Source organism: Lampris incognitus, chromosome 12 (assembly GCF_029633865.1).
Source record: "Lampris incognitus isolate fLamInc1 chromosome 12, fLamInc1.hap2, whole genome shotgun sequence".
NCBI classification, from domain to species: Eukaryota; Metazoa; Chordata; class Actinopteri; order Lampriformes; family Lampridae; genus Lampris; species Lampris incognitus.
Window position 1 is genome coordinate 49,310,044 of NC_079222.1, and position 16,653 is coordinate 49,326,696.

The window sequence follows — 16,653 nt, forward strand, 5'->3', positions numbered from 1 at the left end:
AGCAGTTTTAAATTTACATTTTTATTTTATTTTTTTGGTGCCATCTTTTATTTGCCTTATAAGCGTCACTAGTTAGCTCATCCGACGATCATATTCGCCTACACGACGAGTTTCGCTGTGGTTTTGGTTGCAGTTATCGCAGACTGGAATTTAAACACTACCCTAAAAGCGACCGCTTTCCTCCAAATGTGTACCTGCAAACTCCATGAATTAGAAACCCCGACAACTTCAGCCGTTTCTCTCTCTCTCTCTCTCTCTCTCTCTCTCTCTCTCTCTCTCTCTCTCTCTCTCTCTCTCCTCTCTCTCTCTCTCTCTCTCTCTCTCTCTCTCTCTCTCTCTCTCTCTCTCTCTCTCTCTCTCTCTCTCTCTCTCTCTCTCTCTCCCTCTCTCTCTCTCTCTCTCTCTCATCTCTCTCTCTCTCTCTCTCCCTCTCTCTCTCTCTCTCTCTCTCTCTCTCTCTCTCTCTCTCTCCTCTCTCTCCCTCTCTCTATTTAAATACGCCCTGGTTGCTGATCTGTTTCTGCTTCGGTTGGCACTTTCAGTTTCCTAGTTTTGTGTTTTCCTCCAGTTGAAACAGGCTAGTGTCGGCACTGGTGTTGCATTTATCACCTAACATCTACATCACATCTCCTACATCACATCTCCTGCATTACATCTCCTGCATTACGTCTCCTATATCACATCTCCTGCATTACATCTACATCACATCTCCTACATCACATCTCCTACATCACATCTCCTATATCACATCTCCTGCATTACATCTACATCACATCTCCTACATCACATCTCCTGCATCACATCTCCTGCATTATATCTACATCACATCTCCTACATCACATCTCCTAGGTCACATCTACATCGCATCTCCTACATCACATCTCCTACATCACATCTCCTGCATTACATCTACATCACATCTCCTACATCACATCTCCTGCATCACATCTCCTGCATTACATCTACATCACATCTCCTGCATTATATCTACATCACATCTCCTACATCACATCTCCTAGGTCACATCTACATCGCATCTCCTACATCACATCTCCTGCATTATATCTACATCACATCTCCTAGGTCACATCTACATCGCATCTCCTACATCACATCTCCTACATCACATCTTCTGCATCACATTGCCTACATCACATCTCCTACATCACATCTTCTGCATCACATCTCCTACGTCACATCTCATATGTCACATCTACATTGCATGTCCTGCATCACATCTCCTACATCACATCTACATCGCATCTCCTACATCACATCTCCTGCATCACATCTCCTGCATCACATCGTCTACATCACATCTCCTGCATCACATCTCCTGCATCACATCTCGTATGTCACATCTACACTGCATGTCCCGCATCACAGGACATCTCCTGCATCACATCGTCTACATCACATCTCCTGCATCACATCTCCTACATCACATCTCGTATGTCACATCTACACTGCATGTCCCGCATCACAGGACATCTCCTGCATTACATCTACACCCCATCTCCTACATCTGTACATGTCCTACATGTCAGTACTCACCTGCCACCTGCAGTCGTGCTGCAGCTCTCAGTCGAGGGTCCGGGTCTCAGGTGCGGCGCCGGCTCTAATCCCCCCTCACGGTGCTGTCTGTGGGCTGAATCCACACACGTGTGGCATCAGGTTCCGGTTGTTGCGCAGATGTGTCACCGGCACGGGCGCGCAATTTACTGGAACTGCGCAGTACGGATTCAGACCCACGACCTCTCATGCAAACCTCAAACCCGCGTCGCAGCGACGAATATTTGCTCACGAACAACCACAGCGGAGGTAGTTTCCTCACCGACGACTTCAGACCAACACGGGGCGACGTAAGACGTGTTTTGACCCGAATGCTCGATCAACGCAAATCAGCGGGCGCGTGGGCGGAGAGGAAAAACAAAATGGTTAAATTGTTTCAGTTGAGAGGATGGATTAGCATATACCTCATTCCCGGTCCAGCAGCGCTGGCACTTAAATGCTACGTCACGGCACCGAAGCCAGGCAGCGTCACGGACACGCGCGGTCTCGCGCCCGTAGCTGCCGCCCGCTCGCGGCTCGGCTCAGGCGCGAGTTGTAAACGCAGAAGAGCCGCGAGAGAAGCCGTTTGTTGTTTTCCTTGGGACCATGTTGTTTCACTTTAGATCTTGTACAGAGTTATGGTTTGGTTTGACTTATTTATTCCATGAGTAGTGCTTGGTTTTTATCATGTCCGATGGTTTTGTTTTCTTAATAAAAGTCACGAAAACTGTCCCGTGGGTGTCTTTCTGTGTCTCTCCAGCGCAGGGCTCTTCTAGAACTGTTCCCCTCTCTGGGCGTCCCGGTGGCGCGGCGGTCTGGGCCGTTGCCTACCAATATGAGGATCGGTGGTTCGAATCCCCCGTGTTCCCTCCGGCTTGGTCGGGCGTCCCTACAGGCACAAGTGGCCGTGGCTGCGGGTGGGAAGCCGGTCGCCGCACTAGCGCCCCCTCTGGTCGGGGGAGAGAGAGGGGGGGGGGCTAGCATGATCCTCTCACGCGCTACGCCCCCCTGGTGAAACTCCTCACCGTCGGGTGAAAAGCGGCTGGCGACGCCACGTGTACGGGAGGAGGCAACGTGGTAGTCTGCAGCCCTCCCCGGATCAGCGGAGGGGGTGGAGCTTCACCAGGGGCGCGTGACAGGAACACGTGATCCCCCCCACCCCCAACCGACCAGAGGAGGCGCTAGTGCGGCGACCAGGACACACACACCCACATCCGGCCGACTACATCTGTAGGGACGCCCCGACCAAGCCGGAGGGAACACGGGGGATTCCAACCGCTGATCCCCCGCGTTGCTAGGCAACGGCGTAGACCGCCACGCCCCGGATGCCCCCCCACGAGCGTTATTTGTTCTCTCTGGAGTTTAAAACGTCATGGGCGGAGAAATGAAATACACGTTTTTTGGTGCCACGTGTGTGCGCAGTAACCAGAAAGAAAAGCGGCGCGTCTGTGAAGCGACCTACACACACAGCAGTCAGGACCACCAGCCTTCATCACCTCCACACCTGTATTAGCCACACATACACGTTTTCGATACAAACGCCATACAAGTATACCCTCATGGACACAGCATAGGCAATACACAAGCGATACAAAACGCAGCAGCGCGCTTCACTGACGAGCTGATCTGACAAAAGTGCTTTTTATGCTTTTTTAGATACAATATTAACGGTCTTCAAGTCTCACCCTTGGGAGTGTGACGTGTGCTGATGCTGAGCCAGCGGAGGCTTGTCTGTTATCACCATGCTGCATTTATGCAGCATTAGTACTCACGTCCTCATCATTAATAATGAAACAGATAACTGGTAATAACGTTGTAATAGCTGGTAATAACCGTGGTAGTGGTAGTAGTAGTACTATACAGGCCTGTATGTGTGACGGCTTATTTCCCTGTGGGAACGTCACGGCTGTCAGTGAAATGATTAGAATGAACTGCTTTTAACATAAAGACACAAAACAAATAATGTAAAAAATAAAAACCTTTGAAAAAATGTACATTTGGACAACAGCCATATTGTGAGTACTGACCAGCGCAGACTTGCATACATAATAATATTGCATAAGTGTCCAACAGAACATCATTATTACATTGTGTTGTTATGAGTCTGGAAGTGTGCTGCTCTACCAGGAAGCTCTGCATTAAATACTAATGCAGTACTAGTATGTTTCAGTATGTTAAAATACAGGGTAATAATACACCCGGGGGGGGGGGGTCACTGTACAATATTACACAAACAAATGTACAACACAACAGCCTACACAGCAGTGACACTATCTGACTGGTTTTTCTTTTTGGAATGTTCCCCCTTTTCTCCCTAACTGTACACACAGCCAGTTACCCCACTCCTCCGAGCCGTCCCGGTCTCTTCTCCACCCCCCTCCGCCGCAGACTACCACGTGCCTCCTCCCATACATGTGGAGGCGCCAGCTGCTTCCAGTGAGGAGCTTCACCGGGGGGACGTAGCGCGTGGGAGGATCACGCTGTTCCCCCCCAATTCCCCCACCACCGCCAGGCACCCCGACCGACCAGAGGAGGCGCAAGTGCAGCGACCAGGACACACACCCATATCCGGCTTCCCACCCGCAGACACGCCCGATTGTGTAACACCAGGATTCGAACCGGCGAGCAGAGGTGGAAAAACCCGGTCCAGAAAGTAACAACCCTAACCGCGTCTTTACTCCATCCATGTATTAAACCAGCTGATTTGGGAAACTAGTCAGTGCAATCTGATGGTTTAGTACATGGGTGGAGTAAAGACACAGGGGTTTTAATGTCTGGACCGGGTTTTTCCACCTCTGCCGGCGATCCCTGTGTCAGCAGGCAACAGAATAGACCGCGACGCCGCCCGGATGCCCCATGACCGATTGGTTTTTCTTAAAAGACAACGCTGACGTCCTGCAGGAGACGGGAAGGTGACAAGAGACACATGGCGTCCGCCGCTTCCGCTCCCCCTCGCCCGTCACCGGACGTGCCGCCATGTTTTTCCCTGTTCGCCTGTTGAGAAATAAAGCCCGCCGGGAGTCGATGTCAGACAACACCCGCGCCACACAAAACGTGTAAGAACATCAGTCAAAACAAATGCGATCATAAATATCAGAAGCGTTACAGCAGCATCTTTGTAAAAGCATTCTGCATGACGTTCAGTCCGACTTGGGACCAACATCACGAGACTTCTGCAGGACACAGGATTCAGACACACGACTGTTAACCCCCGTGACATACATAAATACAATATAAAAATACATATGGAAAATCTGTTTTTTTGGCTGCGTAAGGCCTGCTGTCAGGCGAGTGGCTGGAGTGTAGGAGCCGTGCTCATGGGCAGTGATGGGGGAGGTCGGGGGAAGGGTGTAGTAGGGGGAAAATATCAGTAAGTTCTTTAGTGCGGTGCAGGTGTGAGTCTCGAGGTTTCTAGAAGGTCTGGTCGTCATTGCAGGACTCCGTGGCATGTCCGAAGGCCTCACAGATGTCGCAGTAGGGCCTCTGGTCAGCCGGGTTGCCATGGTAGGTGGAGTGAGGGACCGAGTCGGGGCTCTGGGCTTGGGTGGGGCAGTCCTCTGTGTCATGGAGGTCGAAGCAGTCGCAGATGTCGCAGAAGAGCCGAGGAGGAGCCTTCTTCTCCCGCTGTGTGACAGCCTCATCCAAACTACGGGGTTGAACAGAAGAGCAAAATAATACAGGACGACTTACTTAAGGTCAGGCAGAAGTTCTGAGTGGCAAAGACTCTAGAGTTCATTCTTTAGGAATGACAAGAAGTTGAATATGGTGGAAAACAAAAAAAAATAGCTTTCTAATTTTGATAATGACTTGTGTTTGCAAGTTGCCATACTTTAAACAGACTCTGAACAGTTTTTTCAGTGATCGCAGATATTTCCGTCTTCTAGGTACAATAGAAATGTCCATCCGTCCATTACCCAAGCCGCTTATCCGAATTCGGGTCATGGGGATGCTGGAGCCCATCCCAGCAGTCATTGGGCGGCAGGTGGGGAGACACCCTGGACAGGCCGCCAGGCCATCACCGGGCCGACACACACACATTCACACCTAGGGACAATTTAGTACAGCTGATTCACCTGACCTACATGTCTTTGGACTGTGGGAGGAAACCGGAGCACCTGGAGGAAACCCACGCAGACACGGGGAGAACATGCAAACTCCTCACACAGGACGACCCCCAAGGTTGGACTACCCCGGGGCTCGAACCCAGGACCTTCTTGCTGTGAGGCGACCGCGCTAACCACTGGGGCATGGTGCCGCCCACTACGTATATAGATGTAATCATTATAATTATTTTAGTGTATTTTAATTATTTTGTGTGCCTTACCCATCTGTTCCATCGTTGCCATTAAACTCAGCCAGAACCAGCTTCTTCAGCTTGACCTTCAGCTCGTCATTCTTCCGCTGAAGGTCCACAATCACACTATTCAGGAAGTTGATCTGGGGAGACAGTAACACAAAAGTTAACCCCTGCCCCACGGTTAGGGTAGTTTACATGGCATAGATAAGGACACATGATCCCATGTAATAAAAACACAAGTATGTTGTGAAGATGTGAACTGGTCATACCTGTCCCTCAGCAAACTCCTTCTCCTCCTTTAGTCGTTCCAGAGCTGCACCACCTATAGAGGCACAGCGTAATGACAAAACAAGTCGACAGGCTCAGATTCCTTCCTAACTCCATACTTATCCTTCAGATATCCCAGGGTTGCCACTGTTTTTAGAGAATCAATTTCAAGGACTTTTCAAGGACATTTTCTGTGACTTTTGCCCAGATTTGCACAACAGCAATCCCAGTGGCTATAAATGTGTGATCTCAGCTAAAAATTATGCTGAAATACTCAATCCCATAGTGATCACATATAATTTTGCAACCTAATTTGATAATTTTCCATGGGAGCAATAAAATCCCCAGGAGTTTTGATCAATTCTATCATTTTCCAGGCCTTTTCCATGACTGTAAAATTAGTCTAGAAATTTCCAGATTTTCCAGGATGCGTGGGAACCCTGTATCCAAATACTGACGTGGGTGTACTAGTCAACCTTCTGTATTAGATTATGGGGAAAGATTATAAGTTATGAAGGATCACAGCTCTTCTTCACACCTGAGGATGCAACTTCCTGGTCTTCTCCCTCCAAGGCCTGCTTTCCCATCAACCCTTGTTCAAGACTGTGGACACGACTCTGCAGCTGTGTTTTGTCTCTCTCCAAGGTCTCCACGGCAGACTGCAGCGTCTTGGCCATAGCGTTCTCACCTCGAAGCACTGCAATCTACAGGACATGAAATTCTCAGCATGAACCACCAAGACCATTCCCCAGAGACAGGAAGCTAGAGTCAAGATGTATGTGTGCGTCTGTGTACCTCATTCCTCAGTGTTTCAAGTTCCCGGTCTCTGTCTGAGATAGGGGCTCCGGTGGACTTCTGGGAGTTTATTACTTCCTCTCTTTCCTGATTAGAGATGATTTCTCTGTGGAGAAGAGTCATAATAACATGTAATTCCACACCCAACCTCACCCTGGAGCTACAGTATGAGGAGCACTGCGGTACTCTGTGTGTGTGTGTGTGTGTGTGTGTGTGTGTGTGTGTGTGTGTGTGTGTGTGTGTGTGCGTAAGGAATAGGAGGGAAATGGAGACAGAAACAGACAGAGGTAGAAACAAAGATGGAGAAAGGTAGCAATAGATAATGAGACAGAAGTGCAACAACAGACTTCATTCAGGAGAATGAGGCTGTCCTCAAACTGCATTACGCTCAGACTTCATATATTTTCCACAAAAGAGGAATAAAGCCAATTAATAATTATGGCTTGGTTTTATCAAATGTGTTCTCAGCGTTAAATATTCAATATATCCCCATATATCTGAGATCTTCTTCTTCGTCTTCTTATGGCTGCTCCCGTTAGGGGGCGCCACAGCACATCATCTTGTTTCCATCTCTTCCTGTCCTCTGCATCTTCCTCTGTCACACCAGCCACCTGCATGTCCTCCCTCACCACATCCATAAACCTCCTCTTTGGCCTTCCTCTTCTCCTCTTCCCTGGCAGCTCCATATTCAGCATCCTTCTCCCAGTATACCCAGCATCTCTCCTCCACACATGTCCAAACCATCCCACTCTTGCCTCTCTTGCTTTGTCTCCAGACCGTCCAACCTGAGCTGTCCCTCTAATATACTAGTTCCTAATCCTGTCCTTCTTCATCACTCCCAATGGAAATCTTAGTATCTTCTACTCTGCCACCTCCAGCTCCTCCTCCTGTCTTTTCATCAGTGCAACTGTCTCCAAACCATATAACATAGCTGGTCTCACAACCATCTTGTAAACCTTCCCTTTAACTCTTGCTGATACCCTTCTGTCACAAATCACTCCTGACACTCTTCTCCACCCACTCCACCTTGCCTGCACTCTCTTCTTCACCTCTCTTCCACTCCCCATTACTTTGAACAGTTGACCCCAAGTATTTAAACTCATCCACCTTCGTCACCTCCACTCCTTGCATCCTCACCAGTCCGCTGTCCTCCCTCTCGTTCAGGCCATCTTGCTCCTACTGACTTTCATTCCTCTTCTCTCCAGTGCATACCTCCACCTTTCCAGACTCTCCTCAACCAGCACCCTACTCTCACTACAGATCACAATGTCATCCACAAACATCATCGTCCACAGAGACTCCTGCCTGATCTTGTCTGTCAACCTGTCCATCAACATTGCAAACAAGAAAGGGCTAAGAGCCGATCCTTGATGTACTCCCACCTCCACCTTGAACCCATCTGTCATTCCAACCGCACACCTCACCATTGTCACACTTCCCTCATACATATCCTGCACCACTCCTACATACTTCTCTGCTACTCCCGACTTCCTCATACAATACCACACCTCCTCTCTTGGCACCCTGTCATATGCTTTCTCTAAATCTACAAAGACACAATGCAACTCCTTCTGGCCTCCTCTATACTTCTCCATCAACATTCTCAAAGCAATCATCACATCTGTGGTGCTCTTTCGTGGCATGAAACCATACTGCTGCTGCTGATCATCACCTCTCCTCTTAACCTAGCTTCTATTACTCTTTCCCATATCTTCATGCTGTGGCTGATCAACTTTATACCTCTGTAGTTGTTACAGTTCTGCACATCACCCTTGTTCTTGAAAATCGGTACCAGTATGCTTCTTCTCCACTCCTCAGGCATCCTCTCACTTTCCAGGATTGTGTTAAACAATCTAGTTAAAAACCCCACTGCCATCTCTCTTAAACATCTCTATGCCTCCACAGGTATGTCATCAGGACCAACTGCCTTTCCACTCTTCATCCTCTTCATAGCTGCCCCCACTTCCTCCTTGCTAATCCACTACACTTTCTAATTCACTATCCCCACATCATCCAACCTTCTCTCTCTCTCTCTCATTTTCTTCATTCATCAGGCCCTCAAAGTACTCCTTCCACCTTCTCAGCACACTCTCCTCACTTGTCAGCACATTTCCAAATTTCTCTCCTTGACACCATACCTACCCATCACCTCCTCATCACCTCTGTTCCCTTCACCAACATGCCCACTGAAGTCCACTCCAATCACCACTCTCTCCTCCTTGGGCACCCTCTTCTCCGCGTCATCCAACTCACTCCAGAATTCTTCTTTCTCTTCCATTTCACACCCAACTTGTGGGGCATATGCCATGATAATATTCATCATCACACCTTCAATTTCCAGCTTCATACTCATCACTCTGTCTGACACTCTCTTCACCTCCAGTACACCCTTGACATACTCCTCCTTCAGGATTACCCCTACCCTATTTCTCCTACTATCTGCACGATGGTAGAAGAGTTTGAACCCACCTCCGATGCTCCTTGCCTTACTCCCCTTCCATCTGGTCTCTTGTACACACGGTATATCTACCTTTCTTCTCTCCATCATATCAGCCAGCTGTCTCCCCTTACCAGTCATAGTGCCAACATTCAAAGTTCCGACTCTCACCTCCACAATTCTACCCTTCCTCCTCTCCTGCTGCCCCTGCACATGCTTTCCCTCTCTGCTTCTCCTTCGCCCAAAAGTAGCACAGTTTCCACCAGCACCCTGCTGGCTAATAGTACCAGTGGCAGTTGTTGGTAACTCAGGCTTCAACCGATCCGGTATGGAAATCTGATTTATGAGCCGCATATTTGATTTGGCAAAGATGTTACACCAGTTGCCCTTCCTGACGCAACCCTCCCCATTTATCCAGGCTTGGGACCGGCACTAAGAATGCACTATACATAAATAAACGAACAAAAAAACAAATAAATAAAAACTTTGTTAAAACACTCAATGGCAGGAAAAGTGCTCAACAAATAAGGAGCAAAAAGGACTCACTGGAATATCTTTATAAAAGATAAGAAGGAAAAACACAAAATGCTCAAGTTGTCATAAAGGTCACTATTGGTAAGCGTCACCTTAAAATTGTGTTGGATACATGCAAATAAAGAAAATTTCATATTACATGTAAAACATGCTTTCCATATGATAAAATGTACGATTTCACATCGAAGGCCTTGTTAGCTTCATAAGTGTAAATATATATACCCCAAATCTCAGTAAAAGTGCCTCAAATTAAAGTCAAAGGTCTTAAAAAGCTGATATATAAGAAAAAGAGCATTTAACAATAGACTTTTTTTTTAAAGCAAAGTGCATTAACATAGTAAAAAAAAGTTCAGTATCTATCTCTCCTTGTTCCTTACCTGTGTTTCATGTCTGGCTGTTGACTGTTTTGGTCCTTGTTGCTCTGAGACAAGCAGACACAGAAACAGCTTTAACAGTACTGTAGCAGCATGTGGTCAGTCCTCAATGGGCCAAAATATCATCGTTACGTCATAGACGGATGTTCTGGAAATCATGAACTATACAGGATAAAAAGGTTTCAGAAGATTGGTACCTCCTCAAGCTGCTGAGACTTGTGAGAGGCCAGCTTCAGCTCTTCACTGGGTGGAAAAAGAGAAGAGGAATGACATCAGCACAGCACCGGATGTAGAACATCATACCTCTGATACTTGTTTCATGACCCGTGGTTTCCAGTCAGTCTTAAAGGGACATTTCCCCAGTGGCTTTTATCTATGTGCAGTTAGTACTGATGAGGAATGTAGTGGATCGAGTCAAAAAAGTCCTCACTGTGTAATTATATACATATATATATATATATAAATACAAGCATACATACACACACACACACACACACACACACACACATATAACTTTGTCAAAAGAAACACTCAACGGTAGGGAAAGCGCTCAACAAATAAGGCGCAAAATAATCCAGAGAGTCAAGTGAAGTCATTATGAGACAGTACAAGCCTGTTTCATGCCATAAGCAGTCATCAGCTGTCAATAAATCATCAGCTGTCAATCAAGAGAAACGTTTCATCACTCATCTAAGTGACCTCTTCAGTCTGAACTGACTGCAGGTATCCCCACCCTTATAAACAATACAGTGGCATAACGACCCAAACCAACGACCAGTTTCATATGCAACTATGGGCGTGACCATTAACTAGAGTCCCAATGTCCGTGTGTACATAGAGGGTTGGGGAATAGTTGCAATCACAGCATTGTAAGTTGTAGATAGATAGATAGATAGATGTACTCTTAGCCCCCCCCCCCCGGTTCAGGGATGGTCGTCCCCTCTTCACATAGATGGCACCAGTAGAAGTTTGTGTGCAGTCTGTTGTCATGAACCCGCAGACAGCTGAAAGGAAATGGCGTGGCTCCACTCACATACTAATAGTACGCTGGAAGATAGTACACATATGTAGTATGTAGTAAGTAGTATGTGATTTTGGACACAACCTGCATCTCTGGGGCAGCAGTCAAAGCAAGCTTTGTTTTTTTCGGCCACCAAGTGATGTATCGTGACGTCAGTTGGTGGCCGGCTAAAAGTACAGCCTGGCAGAGATTCAAATACTCCAATCTACTCTAAACACTGTTTTTAAAAAGAAAATCATCATTCTCTTTCTTGGCTAGACTACGTTTCGGTAGGAAACTCAGTATTTATCCTCTTGGAGTCGTTGTCAGAGCTATAGATGTCCACATACTACATATGTGTACCATCTTCCAGCGTACTATTAGTATGTGAGTAAAAAGTAGAGGAGCTGTTTGGACACACTACTTCATCGTAGAGCGGCGCCATTTCCTTCAGCTGTCTGCGGGTTCATGACGACAGGCTGCACACAAACTTCTACCGGCGCCATCTATGTGAAGAGGGGACGACCATCCCTGAACGGGGGGGGGGGGGGGGTAAGAGCACATCTATCCCCATCTTACAGTGCTGATTGCAAACATTCCCAAATCCCCTGTTGTTGTTGTTTGCATATGATGTCACGAACTACAGCTGGAGGGCAGGAAGTGGTTTTCTCCACAGGAAGCACTGTCACAAACTTTTGAAATGCCTGTGTTTGGCGTCATTAACTGAGAAACCACAAGGAGTTTTTATTGAGTACCAAAAGTTGTTGTTCATGAGGGGGGAAAATGCAAGAAATTGACCGAAAACGCCGGAAAAAGTGGCTCCGGACCGTCGTCTGTGGTCAGGAGGAGCGGAGTCAAAGAACTCACTCTTCATAACATAAGATCATGTCCAACATGTCTTACTTCCTGTTTACACCTTTCTCTCATAACATCGTCTAGACTAGCACTCTCATAACATGAGATCATGTCCAACATGTCTTACTTCCTGTTTACACCTTTCTCTCATAACATTGTCTAGACTAGCACTCTTCATAACATGAGATCATGTCCAACATGTCTTACTTCCTGTTTACACCTTTCTCTCATAACGTCGTCTAGACTAGCACTCTTCATAACATGAGATCATGTCCAACATGTCTTACTTCCTGTTTACACCTTTCTCTCATAATATCGTCTAGACTGGCACTCTTCATAACATAAGATCATGTCCAACATGTCTTACTTCCTGTTTACACCTTTCTCTCATAATATCGTCTAGACTAGCACTCTTCATAACATAAGATCATGTCCAACATGTCTTACTTCCTGTTTACACCTTTCTCTCATAACATCGTCTAGACTAGCACTCTTCATAACATAAGATCATGTCCAACATGTCTTACTTCCTGTTTACACCTTTCTCTCATAACGTCGTCTAGACTAGCACTCTTCATAACATAAGATCATGTCCAACATGTCTTACTTCCTGTTTACACCTTTCTCTCATAATATCGTCTAGACTAGCACTCTTCATAACATAAGATCATGTCCAACATGTCTTACTTCCTGTTTACACCTTTCTCTCATAACGTCATCTAGACTAGCACTCTTCATAACATAAGATCATGTCCAACATGTCTTACTTCCTGTTTACACCTTTCTCTCATAATATCATCTAGACTAGCACTCTTCATAACATAAGATCATGTCCAACATGTCTTACTTCCTGTTTACACCTTTCTCTCATAACGTCATCTAGACTAGCACTCTTCATAACATAAGATCATGTCCAACATGTCTTACTTCCTGTTTACACCTTTCTCTCATAACATCATCTAGACTGGCACCCTTCATAACATAAGATCATGTCCAACATGTCTTACTTCCTGTTTACACCTTTCTCTCATAACGTCGTCTAGACTAGCACTCTTCATAACATAAGATCATGTCCAACATGTCTTACTTCCTGTTTACACCTTTCTCTCATAATATCGTCTAGACTAGCACTCTTCATAACATAAGATCATGTCCAACATGTCTTACTTCCTGTTTACACCTTTCTCTCATAACGTCATCTAGACTAGCACTCTTCATAACATAAGATCATGTCCAACATGTCTTACTTCCTGTTTACACCTTTCTCTCATAATATCATCTAGACTAGCACTCTTCATAACATAAGATCATGTCCAACATGTCTTACTTCCTGTTTACACCTTTCTCTCATAACGTCATCTAGACTAGCACTCTTCATAACATAAGATCATGTCCAACATGTCTTACTTCCTGTTTACACCTTTCTCTCATAATATCATCTAGACTAGCACTCTTCATAACATAAGATCATGTCCAACATGTCTTACTTCCTGTCTACACCTTTCTCTCATAACATCATCTAGACTAGCACTCTTCATAACATAAGATCATGTCCAACATGTCTTACTTCCTGTTTACACCTTTCTCTCATAACATCATCTAGACTAGCACTCTTCATAACATAAGATCATGTCCAACATGTCTTACTTCCTGTTTACACCTTTCTCTCATAACATCGTCTAGACTGGCACAGCTCGGGCTAAACTAGCTCCATCTCGTCCATTCCACTTTTCACTTCCTGCCCTCCATCTGAATCTCGCGCGTCATCAGAATCACGTGACGGCAAACACGCTACAGTACACGTGACCATCGAAACTGCAGTTAATGGTCACGCCAGTCTGCATATGGAGCAGGTCGCTGGTTTGGGTCGTTATGCCACTGTATGGTTGATAAGTCAGGGTGGGGACACCTGCAGTCAGTTTAGATGAGTGATAAACTGACTCAACCTCGCTTGAGTCCTCGTAGTCAGTACAGCGATAGTCCTTTTTTGCATTTCTTTCCAACTCTGCCATGCTTTTAACTGTCGTCTTCCGGCAGTAAGTCACTCCCTGCAGGATTACGGAGCCAGACTTCTGCCTCAGGTTAGATAGGGACTGACATCTATATGAATCTGGTATGACTGATACTGTGGCTGTGGCAGTTTAGACTCCTCTCAGAACATTCTGAGCCTGTCAGTGCCACAGAAAACCCCTCTTCTTTTTCAATACTGCATCACTTAAAACAATTCTGTTCCCCAACGCTCGGCTTGACGGCTAACAACAGCAAAACAGGGCACCGGAGTTTTACTAAAAGGAGGTTTTTTCTTTTCACGGGACACACCTGCAGTAAAAAAGTTTCATATCAACAACTGCCATGGTTAAAAAACATTCGAAACCATCATTGTACTTTATTCAAATGACCTACGTATATATAACCTACAGAATATGAAAGTATCAGTTTCAGACTGTAGTTGTTTTATGATCATCGTTGAATGCTTACAGGGAGTGTGTCTGTCATAGGTCAGTAGGGTGCAGAACAGACGAGGATTGTGACTAGTTCACATTTGTTATTCTCGACGCTAGCTTGTTTTGACAATCCTCCAGGAAGTAAGAATTGAAAAAGAACATGCCCAAATGTTTGTGCATCTCATTTTAAAAATGTTAGAATGAACAAAGGTCTGACTGTTTAATTAAACACTCGATTGATAAATTAATCAATAGAAATAAATATAACTTATTCATTCCTTTACTGCTGTTGATTAGTCGACAGACAGGGCTAACAGGGAACTTCTTGGATAAGCTCATTTGTTAAAAAAAAATCACAGACAGCTGGAATGATTTCTTCTGTACGCCTTAAAAATGGTGTTATCTGGTTATCTGTGAGTCTGGGTATTTCTGGATCTTGAAACCAACTGATCTGCTGCAGAAATCTAATGTGTTTGATTCAGGATGAGGTTATGATTAGTGTGCAGGACACACACAGACACAACACAGACACAACTCTGATGTCATGTGTGACAGACGGCTGAGGAGGCTCTGGGTTAGGAATTAAACTGCATCATCAGCAAACATTCACACCATGTGGCACCACCCATTCAAACAGCAGCCAGAAGAGGCTCGTTTTAAGAAGTGCGAAGCTGAAATATCAGTTTTCAAATATATGTTCTGCTAATGCTATGACAGTTATACCTTGTGGTCCTATAAATTCTCCAACTTTCCTTCTTGTGGAAAAAGAGAATTGCAAAACGTGCCTATAAAATAGTCATGTACAGGCCCGATTGGGGGGGGGGGGGGCAGTGGCGAGGATGATTATGTAAGCACATGGAGTTAGTATTCTGGGAATATGGCTAGCCTAGCGGATATAATTCACTGTCAGTTCTGTTACAAAACAGACCCCAGTTTGGTAAAACATTTTGAAATAAAAACTGTATATGCCCCCATGTCAACAATTCCAGTCATAGACTGTTTAAAGTGCAAATATAATTTAACATAATTTTATATCATTTAATTTGATTATCTAATTATTTATTATTTTATTGAATTTAATTTAAAATGTTCCACAATGTTAACCTACCAAAGTTATTTACTCAGTGGTATTACCTTTTAGCCTCCCTATCAAACCGGTAGTCTTTCCAGGCTGTAAACAGAGATGGATTTACTTGAACAATTCTTTTTTTAACATGAATACTAATTTAGTGGAAGGTAAACCCACCTGAACGTAGTGTAATCACAATACGATTAAGTTTCTATACAGTACATCTTTATAGTAGGCAACAACGGGTGGAAAATCTCCAATATGGGACAAAAAAGTCATTTGAAAAAAAAAACAAAAAACAAATTGATCATTACTTAGGAATAATGCTTTTGTCAGTTTTAGGGTTATTAATAGGTTACGGTGGTTATCCACTTAAATTCAGCAACATCACAGCGTACAGCGTACGTGACAGCAACAAACTGGCCAGTGGCTTTTTTCATAATCAGAATAAGCAGGGGGGGGGCACACAAAAACAACTACAACCTAAGACGATTTTAATTTTATTTGTTGCCCCAATAAACCAAATCAATGTGGCTGTCATAAGATTACTGACAAAAAGACGTACACAAAGCGCACAGCAGAAAGCCGGCTGGGGGTTGTAGTTGTTTTGTGGCCTACATTTTGGAGCCAGGCGGCTCCAGGAGGAGAGAGAGGGGTTACATAACACTGCCAACTGGGAGGCTGAGGAAACACGCCCCTCAGAAGGGATACTGGAGCACATTGTTGGGGAGCTCATGTAGCCAAGCTGCATCTCTCCACAGCACATCAATGAGGCATTAAAAAGCTTTACTGACCCTGGTTTTATTTCTTGTCTTGGTTTGATTTCTTATACATATGGAAACAAACACATTATTTCAAAAGGTACTGGTTTTCCTCGAGGCCTGTGACCCGTGACCAGAAGTATGATGGCGTCCACGTCTCCTGCTGCTCGTCCGTTATTGGGGCAGTGCTCTTTCATGATGTTACAGACTAACGAGTGTAATTCAGACGGTAACATCCATCTGCAGCTCTGATATCGCTGCTCCGAGCC

The 16,653-nt window shown here is 45.3% G+C and overlaps 1 protein-coding gene across 2 annotated transcripts in view; it reads right to left on the reverse strand.

The window, feature by feature from the left end:
- Window positions 1–3,038: 3,038 nt before the first annotated feature.
- Window positions 3,039–16,653, reverse strand: part of clip1b (CAP-GLY domain containing linker protein 1b) — a 51,413-nt gene continuing 37,798 nt past the window's right edge. For both annotated transcript variants that reach the window (XM_056290523.1, XM_056290522.1), the window contains 7 exons: window positions 10,453–10,498; window positions 10,259–10,302; window positions 6,911–7,016; window positions 6,654–6,819; window positions 6,118–6,170; window positions 5,876–5,988; window positions 3,039–5,197 (listed from right to left, as the gene is read on the reverse strand). In XM_056290523.1, the coding sequence (XP_056146498.1) occupies window positions 4,963–5,197; window positions 5,876–5,988; window positions 6,118–6,170; window positions 6,654–6,819; window positions 6,911–7,016; window positions 10,259–10,302; window positions 10,453–10,498 (763 nt within the window). In that variant the 3' untranslated portion in view covers window positions 3,039–4,962. The remainder of the gene's footprint in view (window positions 5,198–5,875; window positions 5,989–6,117; window positions 6,171–6,653; window positions 6,820–6,910; window positions 7,017–10,258; window positions 10,303–10,452; window positions 10,499–16,653) is intronic.